At 35.7% G+C, this 16,710-nt stretch overlaps 2 protein-coding genes across 3 annotated transcripts; one reads left to right on the top strand and one right to left on the bottom strand.

Moving 5' to 3' along the window:
- The first annotated feature begins 1,806 nt into the window (after window positions 1–1,806).
- On the top strand, window positions 1,807–7,377 carry LOC122031096 (V-type proton ATPase subunit C-like). Its single transcript, XM_042590166.1, has 11 exons — window positions 1,807–2,060; window positions 2,147–2,215; window positions 2,293–2,420; window positions 2,507–2,606; window positions 4,081–4,148; window positions 4,233–4,374; window positions 5,248–5,364; window positions 5,614–5,739; window positions 6,743–6,826; window positions 6,906–6,985; window positions 7,094–7,377. Exons 1-11 carry the CDS (start codon window positions 1,941–1,943, stop codon window positions 7,188–7,190), a joined length of 1,131 nt encoding a protein of 376 aa, XP_042446100.1. The 5' UTR covers window positions 1,807–1,940; the 3' UTR covers window positions 7,191–7,377.
- A 1,777-nt stretch (window positions 7,378–9,154) lies between these two features.
- On the bottom strand, window positions 9,155–15,707 carry LOC122031095 (phosphoenolpyruvate phosphatase-like). Of its 2 annotated transcripts, none has more exons than XM_042590164.1 (10): window positions 15,572–15,707; window positions 15,020–15,223; window positions 13,720–13,920; window positions 12,684–12,795; window positions 11,763–11,986; window positions 11,274–11,412; window positions 10,283–10,503; window positions 9,772–9,893; window positions 9,513–9,674; window positions 9,155–9,434 (listed from the first exon to the last, which is right to left on the bottom strand). In XM_042590164.1, the coding sequence occupies exons 2-10, from the start codon at window positions 15,191–15,193 to the stop codon at window positions 9,335–9,337; spliced, it is 1,455 nt and encodes a 484-aa protein (XP_042446098.1). In that variant the 5' UTR covers window positions 15,194–15,223; window positions 15,572–15,707; the 3' UTR covers window positions 9,155–9,334. The 2 variants fall into 2 exon arrangements, with proteins under 2 accessions (XP_042446098.1, XP_042446099.1); XM_042590165.1 differs by having other exon boundaries at window positions 15,497–15,684.
- Between the last annotated feature and the right edge of the window lie 1,003 nt (window positions 15,708–16,710).

The following is a 16,710-nucleotide window of genomic DNA, read 5'->3' as shown; positions in this document are numbered from 1 at the left end:
TATATATAATTTTTTTTTATATATATATTTTGTAAGAGACAGGTTTTACTATTCGAATCCCGTGATCTCAAGATCATGGCAGCTGTTTTCCCCCTTTCCAGAACTCCCTTTCAAAGGTACATTATTTTTTGTTGGAGGATTCTGTTCTCCCGTCTAGTTTTTTGAATGTGATAAGAATGACAGAAGACAGGGCACGCTCAACTTTCAATAATATTTGAAAAGCACAAAGGATATTTTTTAAAAAATAATTTTTCTTGAAAAATAAAATAAGTGGTAATAACCAATCATGATCACCGATTTCTTGGCCATAAAATTATAGTCAAGGTAGGTCGTGGTCAAGTTCATTGCAAACTCTAGCCGTGACATTGTGACTAAGTTGATTGTTGTGAGATGTCTCTTTAAAAAATATTATTATTTTTAATGTAATTTGATCGGTCTGATTTTACTGAAGTCATCGAGAAGTGCACGACGGACAACAGAATCTAGCATCCTTTAATTATGTGTTCTATCTGGCTTTCACTTTTCGTTTCGGACAAATAATGGGTAACGCAGTGAAAATAAAGTAAACAAGAATAATTGTGAATATCAATAATTTACTTAGTTCGAAATCTATGATGATTCTTATTTTAAGGTTCATGCTCGTTGAATGTTTATTTGGGGCAACAATTATAATTGCACAAATATTATAAGAGGAATATTACAATTTAACTGAACTGAACTTATACCGACAACAGGAATTTGAAATTCGCAGCTTTGGGTTGTCGGAGTCTTGTTATGGCTCAGTCGGATCGTCTCGTTAGCAACAAACAATTGAAGGATGCTCAGAAAGTGATGATCTCTAAACTGTTGGTCGAGACAGGTATAAAGCCCATTGAGGGCGCCCTCAACTCCGCCGATTCAGCAGCGAAGATAAGGACTAAAGAAGTCGTCGCTCATCCTCTTGAAGGCGCCTCCAACGCCATGGAGGGCGCCTTCAAGCCCATTCGAGGCGCCTCAACACTCCTTGAGGGTGCCTCTAGTTTGACTCCACGCGCTCCTTCTTCCAAAACATCCGAGACATCTCCAAGCTCCATGGAGGCGCCCTAGTCACTATTCATTTGGGGATTTGAGCTCTTTCTTCGTCCTGCAAATTATGTTAGTCCACAAAACAACAACATATCATATAAAACAAAGTTAGCACATAATAAGCATGATAAGAGAAGTGTTTGACAGTCTCCGGACTGTCCGGTTTTGATTTCGGATTTCTGACCGGAAATCCTAGATCGAACCGACGCCTATTGTTCCCTCTCCGGGGAACACGTCCTCACCTACTCCACTCAGGAGAGTATACCTGTTGTCAGTTCGATCTTCCAGATCAACTGGATTTTTTCTCAGCGCCCGAGTCTACATCGGGATTTTCACCTAGAATATCCGACTTTAGGACTTTTGCCCGGAGACCTCGACGCGCCAAGGCTTTCCGCCTAGGATTATCACCTCCTAGGATTTTCCTGCCTACCTAACCGCAGCTAGAATTTTTGCCTAAGATACCTTAGGACTTTTCCTACAAGTTCATTCAACACATTAGATTACAAATAATTTTAACTTTAAATCGTTTGTCATTATCAAAATTTAAGTTCGATAGCCGGATATTTTTCGCACCAACAAATTTATCACGGTATTGTAGCCCTGGGACCGGTAGTGAGGTGGCTGATTAATTATTTCTTAAAAATAAAAATTAAAGTATATTTAAACAAATTAATTTTCATTATTTACTTAAAAAAAAATGGAAAAAGAAAGTTGAAGCAGTAACTGGCTAATTAGTGAGCTGCAAATTTCCATTTAATTCTGGGAGAGGAGAGTTCATCGCCACCTCGTCGATTCGTTCACGTGCTGTGGGCCGAAGGCGAATCAGCCGCCGATCAACTCGTCGCCGGCGATCGCGTCGTGGTCCTTCTCCTCCAATGGCGGCAGCCTCCAGGTACTGGATCGTCTCCCTCCCCGTCCACACCTCCGCAACCACCGTCTGGAACCGCCTCCGCGAATCCATCTCGAAGAACTCCTTCGACACCCCGCTCTATCGCGTAATCAACCTAGCTCTACTGCATCTTGTTTTTGTTGTTGTTGCTTCCCGCCTTTATAATCGTCAAGGTGCTCTTGCGGGGCGCAGTTCAACGTGCCGGATCTGCGAGTCGGAACCCTAGATTCGCTGCTCGCCATCAGTGATGACCTCGTCAAGGTAATTGTTTCGTGTCGGTAGGTTCCTTTTTCCAATTGATCTTTATGCGTCGTTTAATTGTGAATCCGGTCACACAGTCGAATGCGTTCATCGAAGGAGTGACGCACAAGATCCGTCGTCAAATCGAGGAGCTAGAGAAGGCGTCAGGCGTCGAGGTAGGCTCTTTGACTGTAGATGGGGTTCCTGTTGATTCCTATCTCACGAGGTAAATTCAGCTTTTTTTTCACCCTTTGATCGAGTTTTCTGGAAGAATTAATGATAATATCATGCGAAACATTTTCTGGATGGCAGATTTGTTTGGGATGAAGGGAAGTATCCCACAATGTCGCCTCTGAGGGAGACCGTTGACAGCATTCATGTTCAAGTGGCGAAAATTGAGGACGATATGAAGGTCAATTTATAGATCCCCCATTCTCTCTTATTGTTGCTGATGATAGCTTTTGTTTTAACAGATTGGATTTTAGAAATGAGACTCTTCTACATTGAACTATTAAATTTGTATTTTTCATTTTATGATGCCTGGCTTTTCTCATATAACTGTGTAGTGATTTTAATTTTCATCTGAAATTCCTTCAGCATGAATGCATGATGCTATCGATATCATGAAATTCCTGTTCAAGTAATATCAATTTTTTGAAATAAATTTGTTTTCTTGGATGGATTGTTCCTTTTGACATGAACCTCATAAGAAATTGATGGATTATCATATTTGATTTAACAACTATGTTAATAAGTTTTCCAAAGCAGATGTATCAATAAGAGTCTTAAAATTACTAAATGTTCTTATGCAGTTCTTTTTTCCTCTCCCTATTGAATACCCTTGTTTCCCTTTTTCTCCTTTTTTCTTCTTTCGGTAAGTAAATATTAGTCAAAAGAACTGAAAATGTGTATTGCATATCTATTAAGGATGGGCATCTATAGACTGAAACTACAAAATCAAGCCAAACTAAAAAAATCCAAACTAAAACAATCGATTTATCAGTTTGGTTTTATATATATATATATATATATATATATATAATAAATATGGTTTGGTTTCAAGTCTTTCTGAAATGGATTTCGTTTGATTGTTTATGAATATTCAAATTGAAAATTTTCATTTTGATCTCAAATTTTTCTCAGTAAACCAAATCTTGGTGTTTAACTAGGTCCAATTGGTCATATGTCCATTTTCTGATTAAAATGTTTTTGATTTATAGTCAATGATGAAGATGAAGATTACCAACATGTATAGATCAAATCCTTATTTTATAATAAGAATGAGAAATAATTCATGTCAATCCCTTTGTCCCTTATTTTTCAAGTATAAGAAAGATTGATTTTGGATTCAATTTCACCTAATTGTGCATATCTAATCTACTTCTTTAACTGCCACAATATCTCTAAAAATATAATCAACACTTTACTTTGATTTGGATTGTATAAAAATAATATTAACACTCGCAATTCATCTTCATTCACCAAAACTAGCAGAAATATTTAAAAAAGAAAAGGAAAAAAAGTAGGCATACAGTGTAAAGAAAGCCATAGCCCTTCTTTATCTCTAAAGACAGGGTTACCTGACTGTTAGAAGTTTTATTTGGGGTCACATGTTCTAATACAATTGTTTTTTCATCGAGATTGGCTTTAATAAAGCAAATGAAGACTTGAAAGCCAGAGTGCTACACTTTATGTTTTCTACTATTCTGAACTTGATAACTCAACAGTAGTGAACACAGTTATATGTGTGATTTTGATCATTTGCACATATGTATGAAGCAACAAATTCACCCTGACTATTGGTAGAGTCTAAAGATCACATCTGTGGTCATCTGGTTTCCTTTCATATTAAAGCTTGATTGTTTGAAAAAAGCATTTTTTTGCAGATTCGTGTTGCAGAGTACGGCAATATCCGAAGTCAACTTAATGCAATAAACAGAAAACAAAGTGGAAGGTACAAACTCTCTAATTTTCTAAGATTTTTCGGTTTCCCTTAAAGATGTGATTTAAGTACAACTTTCCTTTTTGTCAATCACAGCTTAGCAGTACGTGACCTTTCCAATTTGGTAAATCCAGAAGATATTGTCACATCAGAACATTTGGTGACACTTCTTGCTGTAGTTCCAAAATACTCTCAAAAGGACTGGCTCTCAAGCTATGAAACACTAACTTCCTATGTGGTAAATCATTTTATCATACATGATTTAGCTTATATAGTCTCAGTTTTTTATTTTTATTATTATTATTACTATTATTATTATTTTACTTATTATACCTATTTTTTGAACTAGAATGAATTTTCTTGTAAAATGGAACTGACAAAATATCTTTGTCAGAAATTTATAAACTTAATTCTTTGGATATGGTCTTACTGGAAATCGTATTGAGCAGACCATGCTAACTATTTTTAATTGATGGACAAAAGATAGACTAATAGGAACCTCAGCAGCATTACCACTTTCCTCTTGAGCTATACATTGTTCATTATATGGACCATTGTGGGAATTAGATTTCTCCTCTTGAACTTGGGAGTAGATGACCTAGTCAAAATTGAACTATGTATATATAATTGTCCAATTATCAAACTATAACAAATTAATTATCCAATTTCTTTGTAGACTCACTTCTGGAGGACTTTGGTGTCTGCATCTGCATATGTTGAAATAGTACAAGCCAACCCTGATGCTTAACTCAAAGCTACCACATAAAATATGTTTATTTCAATGTGTTTTATACTCATCCACTATGTTCCATCCATCGCATTTCATTATTTTTCTGATCCTCATGCTGAATAGCATGTGGAATAAGATGACATATTCGAACACTGTTTCTTGATTCTAGAGTATGTTAACACTTTCTATCTAGATGAAGATAATGCTCCTGAACATTTTGCTTCTTTTAGTATCACGAAGTCTAATGCACTATTACATTTGCGAGTTCAGCATGTCTGAAGACACTTTCATGGAAGATGCTCCATTAAGATTATTTACCTTTTATGTGCAAATCTCCATCATTGTTTTCAAATACGTCCATGATGCTATCAATATGATCAGGTTCCTAGGTCAACAAAAAAGTTGCATGAGGACAATGAGTATGCTCTATACACAGTGACACTCTTTCAGAAGGTTGCTGATAACTTCCGGAATAATGCACGAGAGAAAGGTTTTCAGGCAAGTTTTTTTACATAAAAGATTCTATATGTTATTGTTTCTATAACTATATAAAATCCCGGTTTTCTGGCAAGTGGTTTTTACTCAAAGTTTGCTAATGTTAGTTTCTATAATGGCAAAATCTCAATTATGCTGGACCTTTGTTTTACCAGAAATTCACTCGTGTACATATTTTCTATTGAGTTCCAGATGATCAAATGCATGAACTTCGTTAATGCAGAATTTAGCTTTATGTTTCTTGTGGTTCAGATTCGCGAGTTCGAGCATAGTCCTGAAGCACAAGCAAATAGGAAAGAAGAACTTGAGAAATTAATGCAAGACCAAGACAGCAAAAGGAGTTCACTTTTACAATGGTGCTATGCCAGTTACGGAGAGGTGACTTTCACATAATCTAATATGCCTATATATCTTTGTTTTGCCATGTTGTCATATTCCTCTATTATTTGTGAAATTACATATAAGATAATTATCTCACTGACAACTTCTCCCTTCGTCGAAGATTGTTATCACTGAACTTTTTTTCCCTTCAGATATTGTTAAGAAATCTGATGCTATATCCTTGATCATCTCCTGTTGTTATGTATGAGGATGCACGATATTTTTTTCTCATTTTGAATTGCAACAGTAGATCCAATTTCAAAACAAAATCAATAGAGCTATTTGATAATTCAAGAAAATGAGAAAGACCATCAGGATAAACAATTGTAGTTAGCCTAGACTAGTTAGAATAGCATGCCCATGATTCACAAGGTCACCATGTTTCACAAGGAAAAACAATTGAAGATAGTTACAATCGTCTTACCAGTTTGAGATGTTCATCCTTTTCATGTTTAAGGCAACTTTGAACTTTCTCAATCCTATTCATATAAATAGAGTTCTGAATTCAATGCTAGGTTGCCTTGATTCATAAGGTACTCTTGTGAAATTTATTCATAATGTAATAATGCGAAATTTTCAACTAGCGGCTGAAAGAAAGGTCCGAGGGAATTCGGAACAATTCCTGCCTTCTGAGGAACCAAAAACCTCCATCTTTTTTGTTCACCAAATACACAATCTATGTGACATCTAGTTTTAATTTAAAATCCAGATCGAGAGGGGAGCTTTACCAAAGAACTTACCATAGAGGAAATGCATCACAAGCTTTCTGGTGATCCTTACATAGAAAACGCTTGCATTTGTTTTGAGATTTAGTAATGAAAAGAAAATATGGCACATGCTAATGATTGTATGATGAGCAAATGTGTATGTCAAACACAGTCGGATTTCATTTATAAAGACGAGTCAAGAATAATACACCTGCCAGCATGAAATATGTTAAACAAGGCTTCACTTTAGCCGTGTCTAATTTTCTGTACCATTGTATCATGTACATCTTCAGGTTTTCAGTTCTTGGATGCACTTCTGTGCTGTACGAGTGTTTGCTGAGAGCATTCTTCGATATGGGTTGCCACCCATGTTTTTGGTACCACAGTCTTCCAGATTCCTTCTCTTTCACAGTTTACATAAATAAGTGTCGACTTAAACTTCCTCATTTTCTGTAGTCTGTAGTTTTGGCGCCTTCCACGAAAAGCGAGAAGAAGGTTCGCAGCATTCTTGAAGAGCTATGTGGGAATGTTAATAGGTGAATCCTACTCTGTTATCAACACGTTCAGCTTGGACCATAAATCCTTGTTTGGCCGGAGCATCACATCGCATGGTTTTGATCCGTTTCCTACTTTTGTTTTTTCAGTTCCTACTGGAAATCTGAAGACGAAGTCAGCATCGCAGGTATAGGTGGCGAAGCAGAGGCTTATCCCTACGTCTCCTTCACTCTAAATCTCGTGTGATACAAAAAAAAAAAGTTCAAACTGTGAGTTTGATCAACTCCTGATACAAAGTAAATTTATTTCCATCTACTACATGATTGCATCTTTCATGTATTATATGCTTGTGATGTCTGTATGTGCAAATTTCAGAATTTTGTTATAGTTTTTATGCTCTTCAATAATGTAATCATCATGAGGTTGACTATTATTTTTTTCACTCTTGAGATCATGAAACCATTTCAATCCAATAAATGCCTTTTTTTGTTTCTTAGAGTGGCTTAATGTCTTTGTGTTTATGATAAACATAACCTAGGTTTTTTCTTAAATACTTAATTATCATAGCTGTTGTAACTTTTCTTGAAGAAACAATTTGTGCTTGTGAATGCTAGTTTAGGTACTGATGCCATTCACTCTAGAATTTCATCTAATCTTGTTAAGAAGGGAGCCTTTATGCAATGATAAAGTTGTATGACTTTGTAGAAATGAGATGAAGGAATTATGAGCATTTTTGACGCAAGTTTGAATTTACGACAGATAGTTTGTGACTTGCACTTATGGAGTCTTGTATAGAATATAAAAATTCATCCAACTTCTATTTATTATTATGATAATACAATTAGATTGATTGGGTATAAAAAAAAATAAATGGATTCAGAATTAAATCGAATTATTGATTCAAGTTGTGGAAACAATCTCATACAATATAAGATAAGATTGTGTACAATAGATCTAATATATTTGATTTTTTTTTTTTTTTTTTTTTTTTTTTTGGAGATTGTGTTGACAGGGGCTTCGGGCATTGGAGTGAAAAAGAATGGATCTCTTTATGTTTTCATTTTTATATTTAGATGAAAATTTTGAGGAGAGGGATCATTCGATAAAAAAGTAAATAAATTTCATTATTTCTATTTCATAGTTCAAAATAGAGACAAATAAGATGGTGGGTGGACCAGACGAATCCAACATTCCAAGTGAGTCGAGCAAATCGGATGAGTTGGGTTTGAGGATAGGGCGGGTTGTATAGACCTAATAAATGGTCGGTTGGTTGAATCAGGCATATCCAGCAAAGGGTTGGATGGATCGTGTGGGCTTGAAATGTTCTCCAAGTGCTTAAACCTTCAAAGTATCCCTAGAACTAATGAAATGATAACTCACAGGGGAATGAAAATGAAAGGATCATAAGTTTGAATTTTAATAGAGATGGATATTTTGGAGGTTGATTTTTAAGCGTGCATAAGTTGTATTTTAAATTTCGGCAAATCTCAATAGTTAGAATTTGGCTAGTTAGAAAATGAATCTATGATGTTTAATCCATACATGCTATTTTAAAAATGTAATTAATCATTAATATATAGAAAGATAATTGTTAAAAAATAAATATGAAAATAGATGGAAAAGAATATAATTGATTTATATTAATTGGACATTCTTAATAATGATCCTAAGAATCATGTCCAATTGTGTCTGCAACGCCATCAGCTTCATTAGGCTTCTTTCCACTCCATTGTTCACAAAAGAATGCCATTATGCGGACCATAGGCGCACCGATGGCAATCGATGTTCTACTAAGGCATCATCGGTGCAAAACACGCGTCCATTGCTTTCGCCAAGGGAAGCAACAATGATTAACAAGAGATCGTTAAAAGACAGATTACAAAGTGCACAAGTTTCACAAAGCCATCCTCAATCTCATCATGTCCTACGTAAAATTGACGGCTTGACAGGAGCGCTGGAGACGAACATATTCGTCTTTTGCCATCATATCCTATATAAAATTTACCCGACTAGACTTGCTTCTTCAAGATCAACCATTACTATGTTATTATGAACCATCATTCCAACCCATGAGCATTTCCGATATGCTACAATCATAACGGTCTGATTACATAATAGAAAGGAGGAAACTATCGTTTGTTTGAGATTCACAAGGAAGAAGAACATCGGCGATAGCAACAATTATTATTATTATTTAAATAAAAAAAACATTAGCAGGAAGGCCATAATTGAATAGGGCAAACTATTTGGATGATACAAACAAGAAGCCCGCAGTCGTCGATATATAAACACGAGCATCCATAAATGATTCAACATACTACACAAACATTCGAAGGCTGCCTTTCTGGTCAAACTCATGAAACAGATGAGCTTTTTTTGCTTCAATATGATCATGGAAGCGAATCCAAGATCTTTCCGTATTTGGCAAAAAGGGCAGCATGGCTCGGGAATTTGTGCTTCTTCAATCGTCTCCTCCTCGTGTTGCTTGCCCTGCATCATGATGTTTCCTAACGTCAATGATAACCAATCGAAAACTCAACTAGCAAAGTTGCTTGCAAGTGAACCCACCAGTATTGGTTATGAAATACAAGGTGGTCTGTCGGTACATGTTTTCCGTCATCATTTCTGTTCCAATGGTATAAAGCATGAGTTCTGTTCTTCAGTTCCAAGGTCGAATGCCCGTAACTTGCTTCCCGGAACGCAGAGTAGTCAGGTTGCACCTCAAAAAATCTACACCAATTATAAGAATTTTTACAGAGCATTAAAATAGAACCTAAAAAGGAAAGACAACTAATTCGTGAATCTAATATAATGTTTCTTCAGCTACCTTCCAGCAAGACCTTCCTGATTTCCTCCATCGCCAACGGTAATGTATACAGGAGCTGATTTGTCGGGCACAGGATAACGGTTGCCCGTAGTTATGTTGTAGTTTATATTAGAAATGCGATACTATAATGAAAGTGAAACTATTATTAGACGGGTCTGCAAAACTTAGTAAGTCATAAAGCGAAAGAAAAATTAAGCTACTAGCAAACATCTATTCTAAACTCCAAAGTAGAGTCGAGATTAAGCATATTTCTGCACAATCACTACTAAGTTATGCACTTTTTGGATAGAGAATTCCTATCGGAAGAACGAAATAGCTAGTGAAATTTTGACTGGAATTACTGATTTTGCCAACAATGTTGCTTCTGCCTCTACCTAGAGCACTTTTTTTTTCTTCTTCTGCAATTCCTTTGTAGGAAATTGGCCAGAAGGCAAGTAACCACATGAAGAACTAGGCATCTTGAATGCATACTCAAATTAACAATATTAGAGAAATCAGGAGTAGAACATACCGATCTCTCGTAGGCATGCACATGACCAGCAAAGACCATATCGACTTTATATTTCACAAACCACTTCTCGAAAACAGCTCGCATAGCCTCACCCTCCATATAATGCGCTGTATTACTGTTGTAAAGGGGGGCGTGCATGAGGACGATCAGCCATGGTGTTTTTTCTCTGTTGACTCGCTTCAGCTCAGCCCGCAGCCAATGCCATTGTGGAGTATATTTGACTGAAAAAAAAAGATTACAAATCCAAGATAAATATCCAAATGAATCCACTTTTAACAATGAATTATAAAAAAGAAAATGGTCGTAGATGTTGAACAGAGTAGCGATATTCACAAATTCATAAAATTCAAAACTTATTACATTCATGGTTCGTTGAGTGAAAATGTTGAATCATTACTTTGAGATTCTAGGATAGCTTAAATCTTGATGCCTAATCATAAAAAGGGGAATTCTCAAGATAAAACTTATTTCAAGATCTTTAGGAAGGAATTATGGATTTATGATACAACATGATAACTTTTCGTTAAGGCTGTTCACATGGACATGAAACATAAAATTAGGGATGCCAAATCGGGGTTGTGCCGTCTCAATTGTGTCATTTGTATTAATCTAAAAGAATTTAAAATTTCAGGTTACCCATATGTTATGTAAGATAAAAAAAAGTTTAATAAATTACCATAATTTAACTTGGTAAACAGATTACCCATTTACATATTCAAGTCATGTTTTATTACTTTCAGGTTGTCTGTGCAGATCAAATTGTGTTCAACATTCACAGCCCTACACGAATACATCCACAACAAAAGGGAAAAAGAAGTCGAGTTTCTATTCGCTAGTCAATCACTAACCAACAAGCCTAAGAAGTTGTGGTCGATGATAACTTAGATGGTTTATCAAATCCTATTGTTCTCATCTAGTCAGAAATTTGATGAGGCACAAATGACTTCATCCCGTTACAATAAAAGATGCAGTGAAGGACAAATAAGCATACCAAAGGGAGAGTAGCTTGAAAGCACAATAATATGAGCAGATGCACGCCTGATTGCATACCAAAGGGGTGAACTGCTCTGGGAAGCCTTGTAAGGCGTCAAGAATCTGTGCAAAAATGCTTTGAACATAGTGGTCTCTCCCTAACAAAAGTAAACAAATGAATATCTATTAGCATGCGAGCGTATAAGCTTCTTTCTCCTCAATCTCTAGGACCATTATCAAGGAGGAACAAAGCCAGTAGTTAATAGTTAACAAAGGTAAATTTTCTATCAGCGTAAACATGGTATCTCTTATATGCATGTTTTGATAGCTTTTGTAAGAATAAATTTCATTTTGGTAGAAGCGTAGCTTTTAATATACTGGAAATTTTACATTATATCATTAGCAAAATGCTCCAGCATACTAAGTATCTTGTTAAAAATCAAAAAGTAGTATACAAAAACAATGACAAGATATTAGCCAATAGAAGTATCTATGAAAGAAAAAGTACCAAATCAGGTCGATACTCTATTTCATGATTGCCAGTCGTCCAAATCCATGGTTGATATGCAGCACTTTTTTCCACAAGGCAACCCCATGAATCCCAGCGGACACCATCATTATGTTTATAATTATCTGCGTAAGAGAGATCTCCAACAAACAACAAAGTTTGTCCACCACTTTTCATGTAGTGGTCGAGAGTGGAAAGAGAATTATAAGTTTGCCCCAGATCACCTAGTGATAAAAACTATGCTATTAGAAATCACATTTATGGCTGCATTTTTATACAGAATACTGCAAGTTGCAAAAGCATGATTCAACTTGGAAGGAAAAATGTTTCTCAAAAAGTTAATTAATCATCTCTTTTTGGCAGGCATGTTCTACAGATGAAGGCATGTTTGTCCTTATAGCTAGGACCTTCAAGTTAATAATTCATACCACTATCCATGCAAACAAAGCACAGTAATTCTCTACTTTCCTTTTCCATCATTTTCAATAAACAAAATAGAGTTGAAAGAAGTTGCCTTGTTTCACTTCAAAAGATCCTTAGATAGTTACAACCTTTAAGATAATTATCCAAGTGTTTGCTACAATTAATTTGAAACAAAAGCAAAGAAGAGTGCTCCTCTAGTTTCCTTGTCCTTCATTTATGATTATCTAGTTGTTGTCAAAAGTTACCTTATTTTGTTGCTCATGTTCAAGTGAACAATCAACATTCATGTTGTATTTGTTTACAAAACCTCTGCAAGGAATATCTTATCCACATTTCCATTGCTAAATCTTATAAATAACATTTGATCATTAAAACAAGATGAATATATCTAGCACAGCTGATAAAACAATCCAAAACCTTGAAGATGTTAGAAGATTAGCCATACTATCATTTATGCATTTCCCTCGATATCAGTTGTAACAGAAAAAATATACCAACCAATTATGCCAAATGTGTATGCAGCATCTGGCTGGATCTCAGGTGGTGTTTGGAACCAGAATTCTCTAGCAGAGGAACCAGCTCCAATTTTATAATAATACTTTGTGTTATGCTGCAACAAAAACCATAAAATGACAGTTTCAAAATTATATAATTCAGCTATAGTTTCTGGTTCATGTTTTCAATAAAAACATTAGATACATAATACAATGTTCTAAATGAATAATTTTTTTAAAAAGAAAAAGAAAAAGAAAACAATTGTGGTATTAAATACATCAACAAATCTAAGTTTGATTAAGAACTGATAGATTGCTTTATAAGGAATTGGAAAAATTCAGCCAAAGATCTGGCTGCCAGTAATCACCATAGACATTGTACACAGTACATTGGAAAGCAACAATAATCAGTTGATATCTGGCAGGCTAATTACCAAAAATCTGTGATCAGATTTAAACAATAGAGTTTGTAGAAAATATATTTTCACTAAATAGATAAATAAATACGAAACAAGAAATAAAACTGTTTATAAAAGCAAAGCAGTCATAGATATTTTTTTTTCAGGGGGAAGGTTAAAAGCCTGCCCACCATATAAAAATGCAGTTAAAGAATTGCACCAGCCAGCAAACGTAAAGGATTTTACCATATCATGTAAATTGCTATACTACTAAAATTAGAGCAGTAGCCAGCAAGTGATTATTGGATGAAAATTTATCCCATGACAAGGACACTTCAACTATAGAACATATCCATCAAAAGTTACTGTGAACATTGAGGTCAAGTAGTTCCTAATTGTAGCGAAATTTAAAGGAGAAGCCAATTCTCATTATTCTCAACATGTTGTAATTTATTAAAATGATCTTATCTAAGAAAAATATTAGTCCAGTTAACTGCCAATAGTAGTCATTATTTAAGCAATTATGGAGGTGCTACTTCAATATATGGGACAAAGGAAACAAACACCATTTTAGTTCATCAGAACTTCTGTTTAGACACTTGATTGGCAATTTGACTATTTTCCAAAAGGATACATCATTACCTTGAGTTCATCAATAAGGCAGTGATGAATAAATCCGGAAATATAATCATAAAATGTGTAGTTTGTTGTTTCTCCTTCAGCTTTAAGCTCATATTTGTTCTCCTCTGTGCCATACCAGACCTCGCTTGAACCAGGCTCAGAAGTTGTCACCCAGGAGACTATGACCGCTTTCCCATCATAGTCACCTTGAGTAATATGCACCTGAACCACAACTTGTATCAGACAAACTGAAAATGATTCATTGATGTAAAATAGCAACTGAAACAAAAGGTTTTTAGCTTCTCGGTTCATAAGTAAGATTGTTGAACCAAAAGGTGGAAAAAAAAAATATCTAAAGCAAGGTCAGAAGCCTATGTAAACAAGTCAACTTCCAAGTTTATGTGTGCTAATTTGCAAGTTATGCAATATGAAAGAGTGGAGGAAAATTTTATGTTTTCAATATAGATATCTTTGCTGATTTGAGTAATACGTGTCAATTAAACATATCACTGCTTTGGGTCTTCGACCTATAGCATTTCTCTAGCTAACTGACAAGTTAGAAAGAAGGTTATGATACAGAAACAGTGAGGCATACTTTTGGTTTTCAGTAAAGATCTCTGTTTGACAAAATAATTATAAGTTATCAACACTACATATGATGCTCAAATATCTTTGCTGATTGAATGTGTAATAAGTGTTAGTTAAACATATTCAATCAGTGCTTTGGGTCTTTAACCTATAGCATTTCTCTAGTTAACTGACAAGTTAAAAAGAAGGTCATTATATAGAAACGGTGAAGGCATACTTTAAATTGTCCGTAAAGGTCTCCATTCGATAAGATGACTATTAGTCATCAACATTACATATAATGCACAATAGAAGGTGATTAATTAACCTAATCTAAGACCTCCTTTTGGTCTTCAATCAACCATGTTGTAAGAATGGAATTCACTTTGAAGGCCTAGTAAATATGGTCCTGTCCATCTATCCTATTTGGAAGGCCAGGTTAACATTTTTGTTCCACACATGAGATAGTAAACATACTTATGTGAATGATTCTTATTATGCTTCCCCAACACAAAATTATATACCTCGCTCCCTATTTCCATCAATCTCGGTTCTATCACGCACACGAGTGATACTATTAGCATGACATATTTATCTCCTGTAAGTTGAATATAAATCTACAAAACACACTAACCTGAATACAACTAGGAAGATTGAGTATCGGACAGATAAGGAAACCACAGAAAAGCAACAAGATGAAGAAAATATGAGTGTGTTGATAAATACGATTATTATTGCACTTCCATGGCTATACCTGCTGCGGGGAGTTGAAACCTTCCGGAATAACAAACGCTTCATTATCTAGAGGGATATCGGTAGATGGATATTCTGAACGTACGTATGGACTTGTACTCCCACATAAAACATAATTCGCAGAGCAAAGAACAACCAGATATAACAAGAGGAGCTGTGAGCTCCAACCACCCATAGGCTTCAAGGAATCGATTGCAATTCTACCCTAAAAGCACGAGACAGTGGATCAGTTAGTATCGACGCCTCTGTTAATCACTTCAAAATACACTTTTTATATATATAAAAAACAATATAATAATCTCCAGATCGAAAACACTCCAAGAGGCAAAGCAACGAACACTCCGGATCCAATGAGTCCAATAAAACAACACAAAACTCCCGAGCGATTAATCAAATGGTTGCATGACAAATTCCGAACCGATTGAACATCGATTTGGAAAAATTAACAGAGATTTGAAGGAGGAAAACACATTCTTACACGGGCGATACAGAAATAGCGCAGATCCATGAGAAGCGACCTATGAATCCGAAGGCGGAGGAACAAAGTGCTTACCGGAGCAGATCCAGAAGCGAAGGAGAAAGGATCGAAGAAGCCAGCGCCACTAAACTGCGATTTCTCCAGAATCGAGAGACGGCTCAAGGAATCTGCGGCGTCGAAGAAATGGTTTTACATTTTTACCCCTACGATGTTGCGAGTATCGCAGGTGGGCATTTAGTTCTGAGAAGGACAGTTTGGTAATTTCACGAACTGCGCAATTATTCACCTCAGCCCCTAATATATGATAATTTTCGAAATCAGGCCTTATGGTCTAAAATGGCTCTAACGGCCAAGTGGATTAAATACTCGAGTTTTTGGATAATTTAGAAAATATGTTAAATGTTGGGATGTTTTTGAAATTAACTAATTTGGTAGTCCAAAATGAATCTTTCTCAAATTTGAAGAAGCTCATATCAGATCCGCAATCCCTTGTCCCTCCCATAATTTACATGTAACTCCCATAATTTACATGTTAGATTATGATTAGAATTCGACCAAAATTAACTACTATATTCTTAGATCATTTTCCTACTTAGATAATAATTTTGAGTCTAATTAGGCGATCAAAGGTTACCGGCGGTGGACCTCCAGCCGCCTGACTTGATCTAAAACTATAGCATAAGTGGAAGTTGAAGCAAGGGAGATCGTAACTAATTTTGACCAGATTTCAACCATGATCCAATGTGTAAATTACTAAAAGGACTAGGAAGGGCTCATATATTGCGGACTAGGAGAAAGGATCCTCTAGTCCAACTTTTGTGGACTAGAAGATAGTCCATAATATAATTATAGTCGAATCACGGTCGTGAATCAGTCGAATCACGGCTGTGAATCGGTCGTAATTGATTACAATCCCTCATTAGGTTCACCTTCTCAACAAAGTTATAGTTTAGTTTGGGATGGACGACCTAAAGCTGCTAGTAGTGGACGGGTTCCTGGGTTGCTTGGGTGAGAAGGTGAACTGAGGATATCGCAACCAATTGCAGCCGTGATCCGCCTATAATTACATTGTGGATCAGAGGTCAGATCCCCTGGTAAAAAAAAATGGATCAGGGGATGGATCACTTGCAATTACGGTATGATAGTGGCTGTGATTCGATCGTAATTGGTTGCGATCCATTTTTGAGTTAGATTGGATCAGGGTGGATGACCCA

The sequence above is a fragment of the Zingiber officinale genome, chromosome 11A (genome assembly GCF_018446385.1).
Source record: "Zingiber officinale cultivar Zhangliang chromosome 11A, Zo_v1.1, whole genome shotgun sequence".
NCBI lineage: Eukaryota > Viridiplantae > Streptophyta > Magnoliopsida > Zingiberales > Zingiberaceae > Zingiber > Zingiber officinale.
This window is presented reverse-complemented; position numbering and strand designations above follow the sequence as displayed.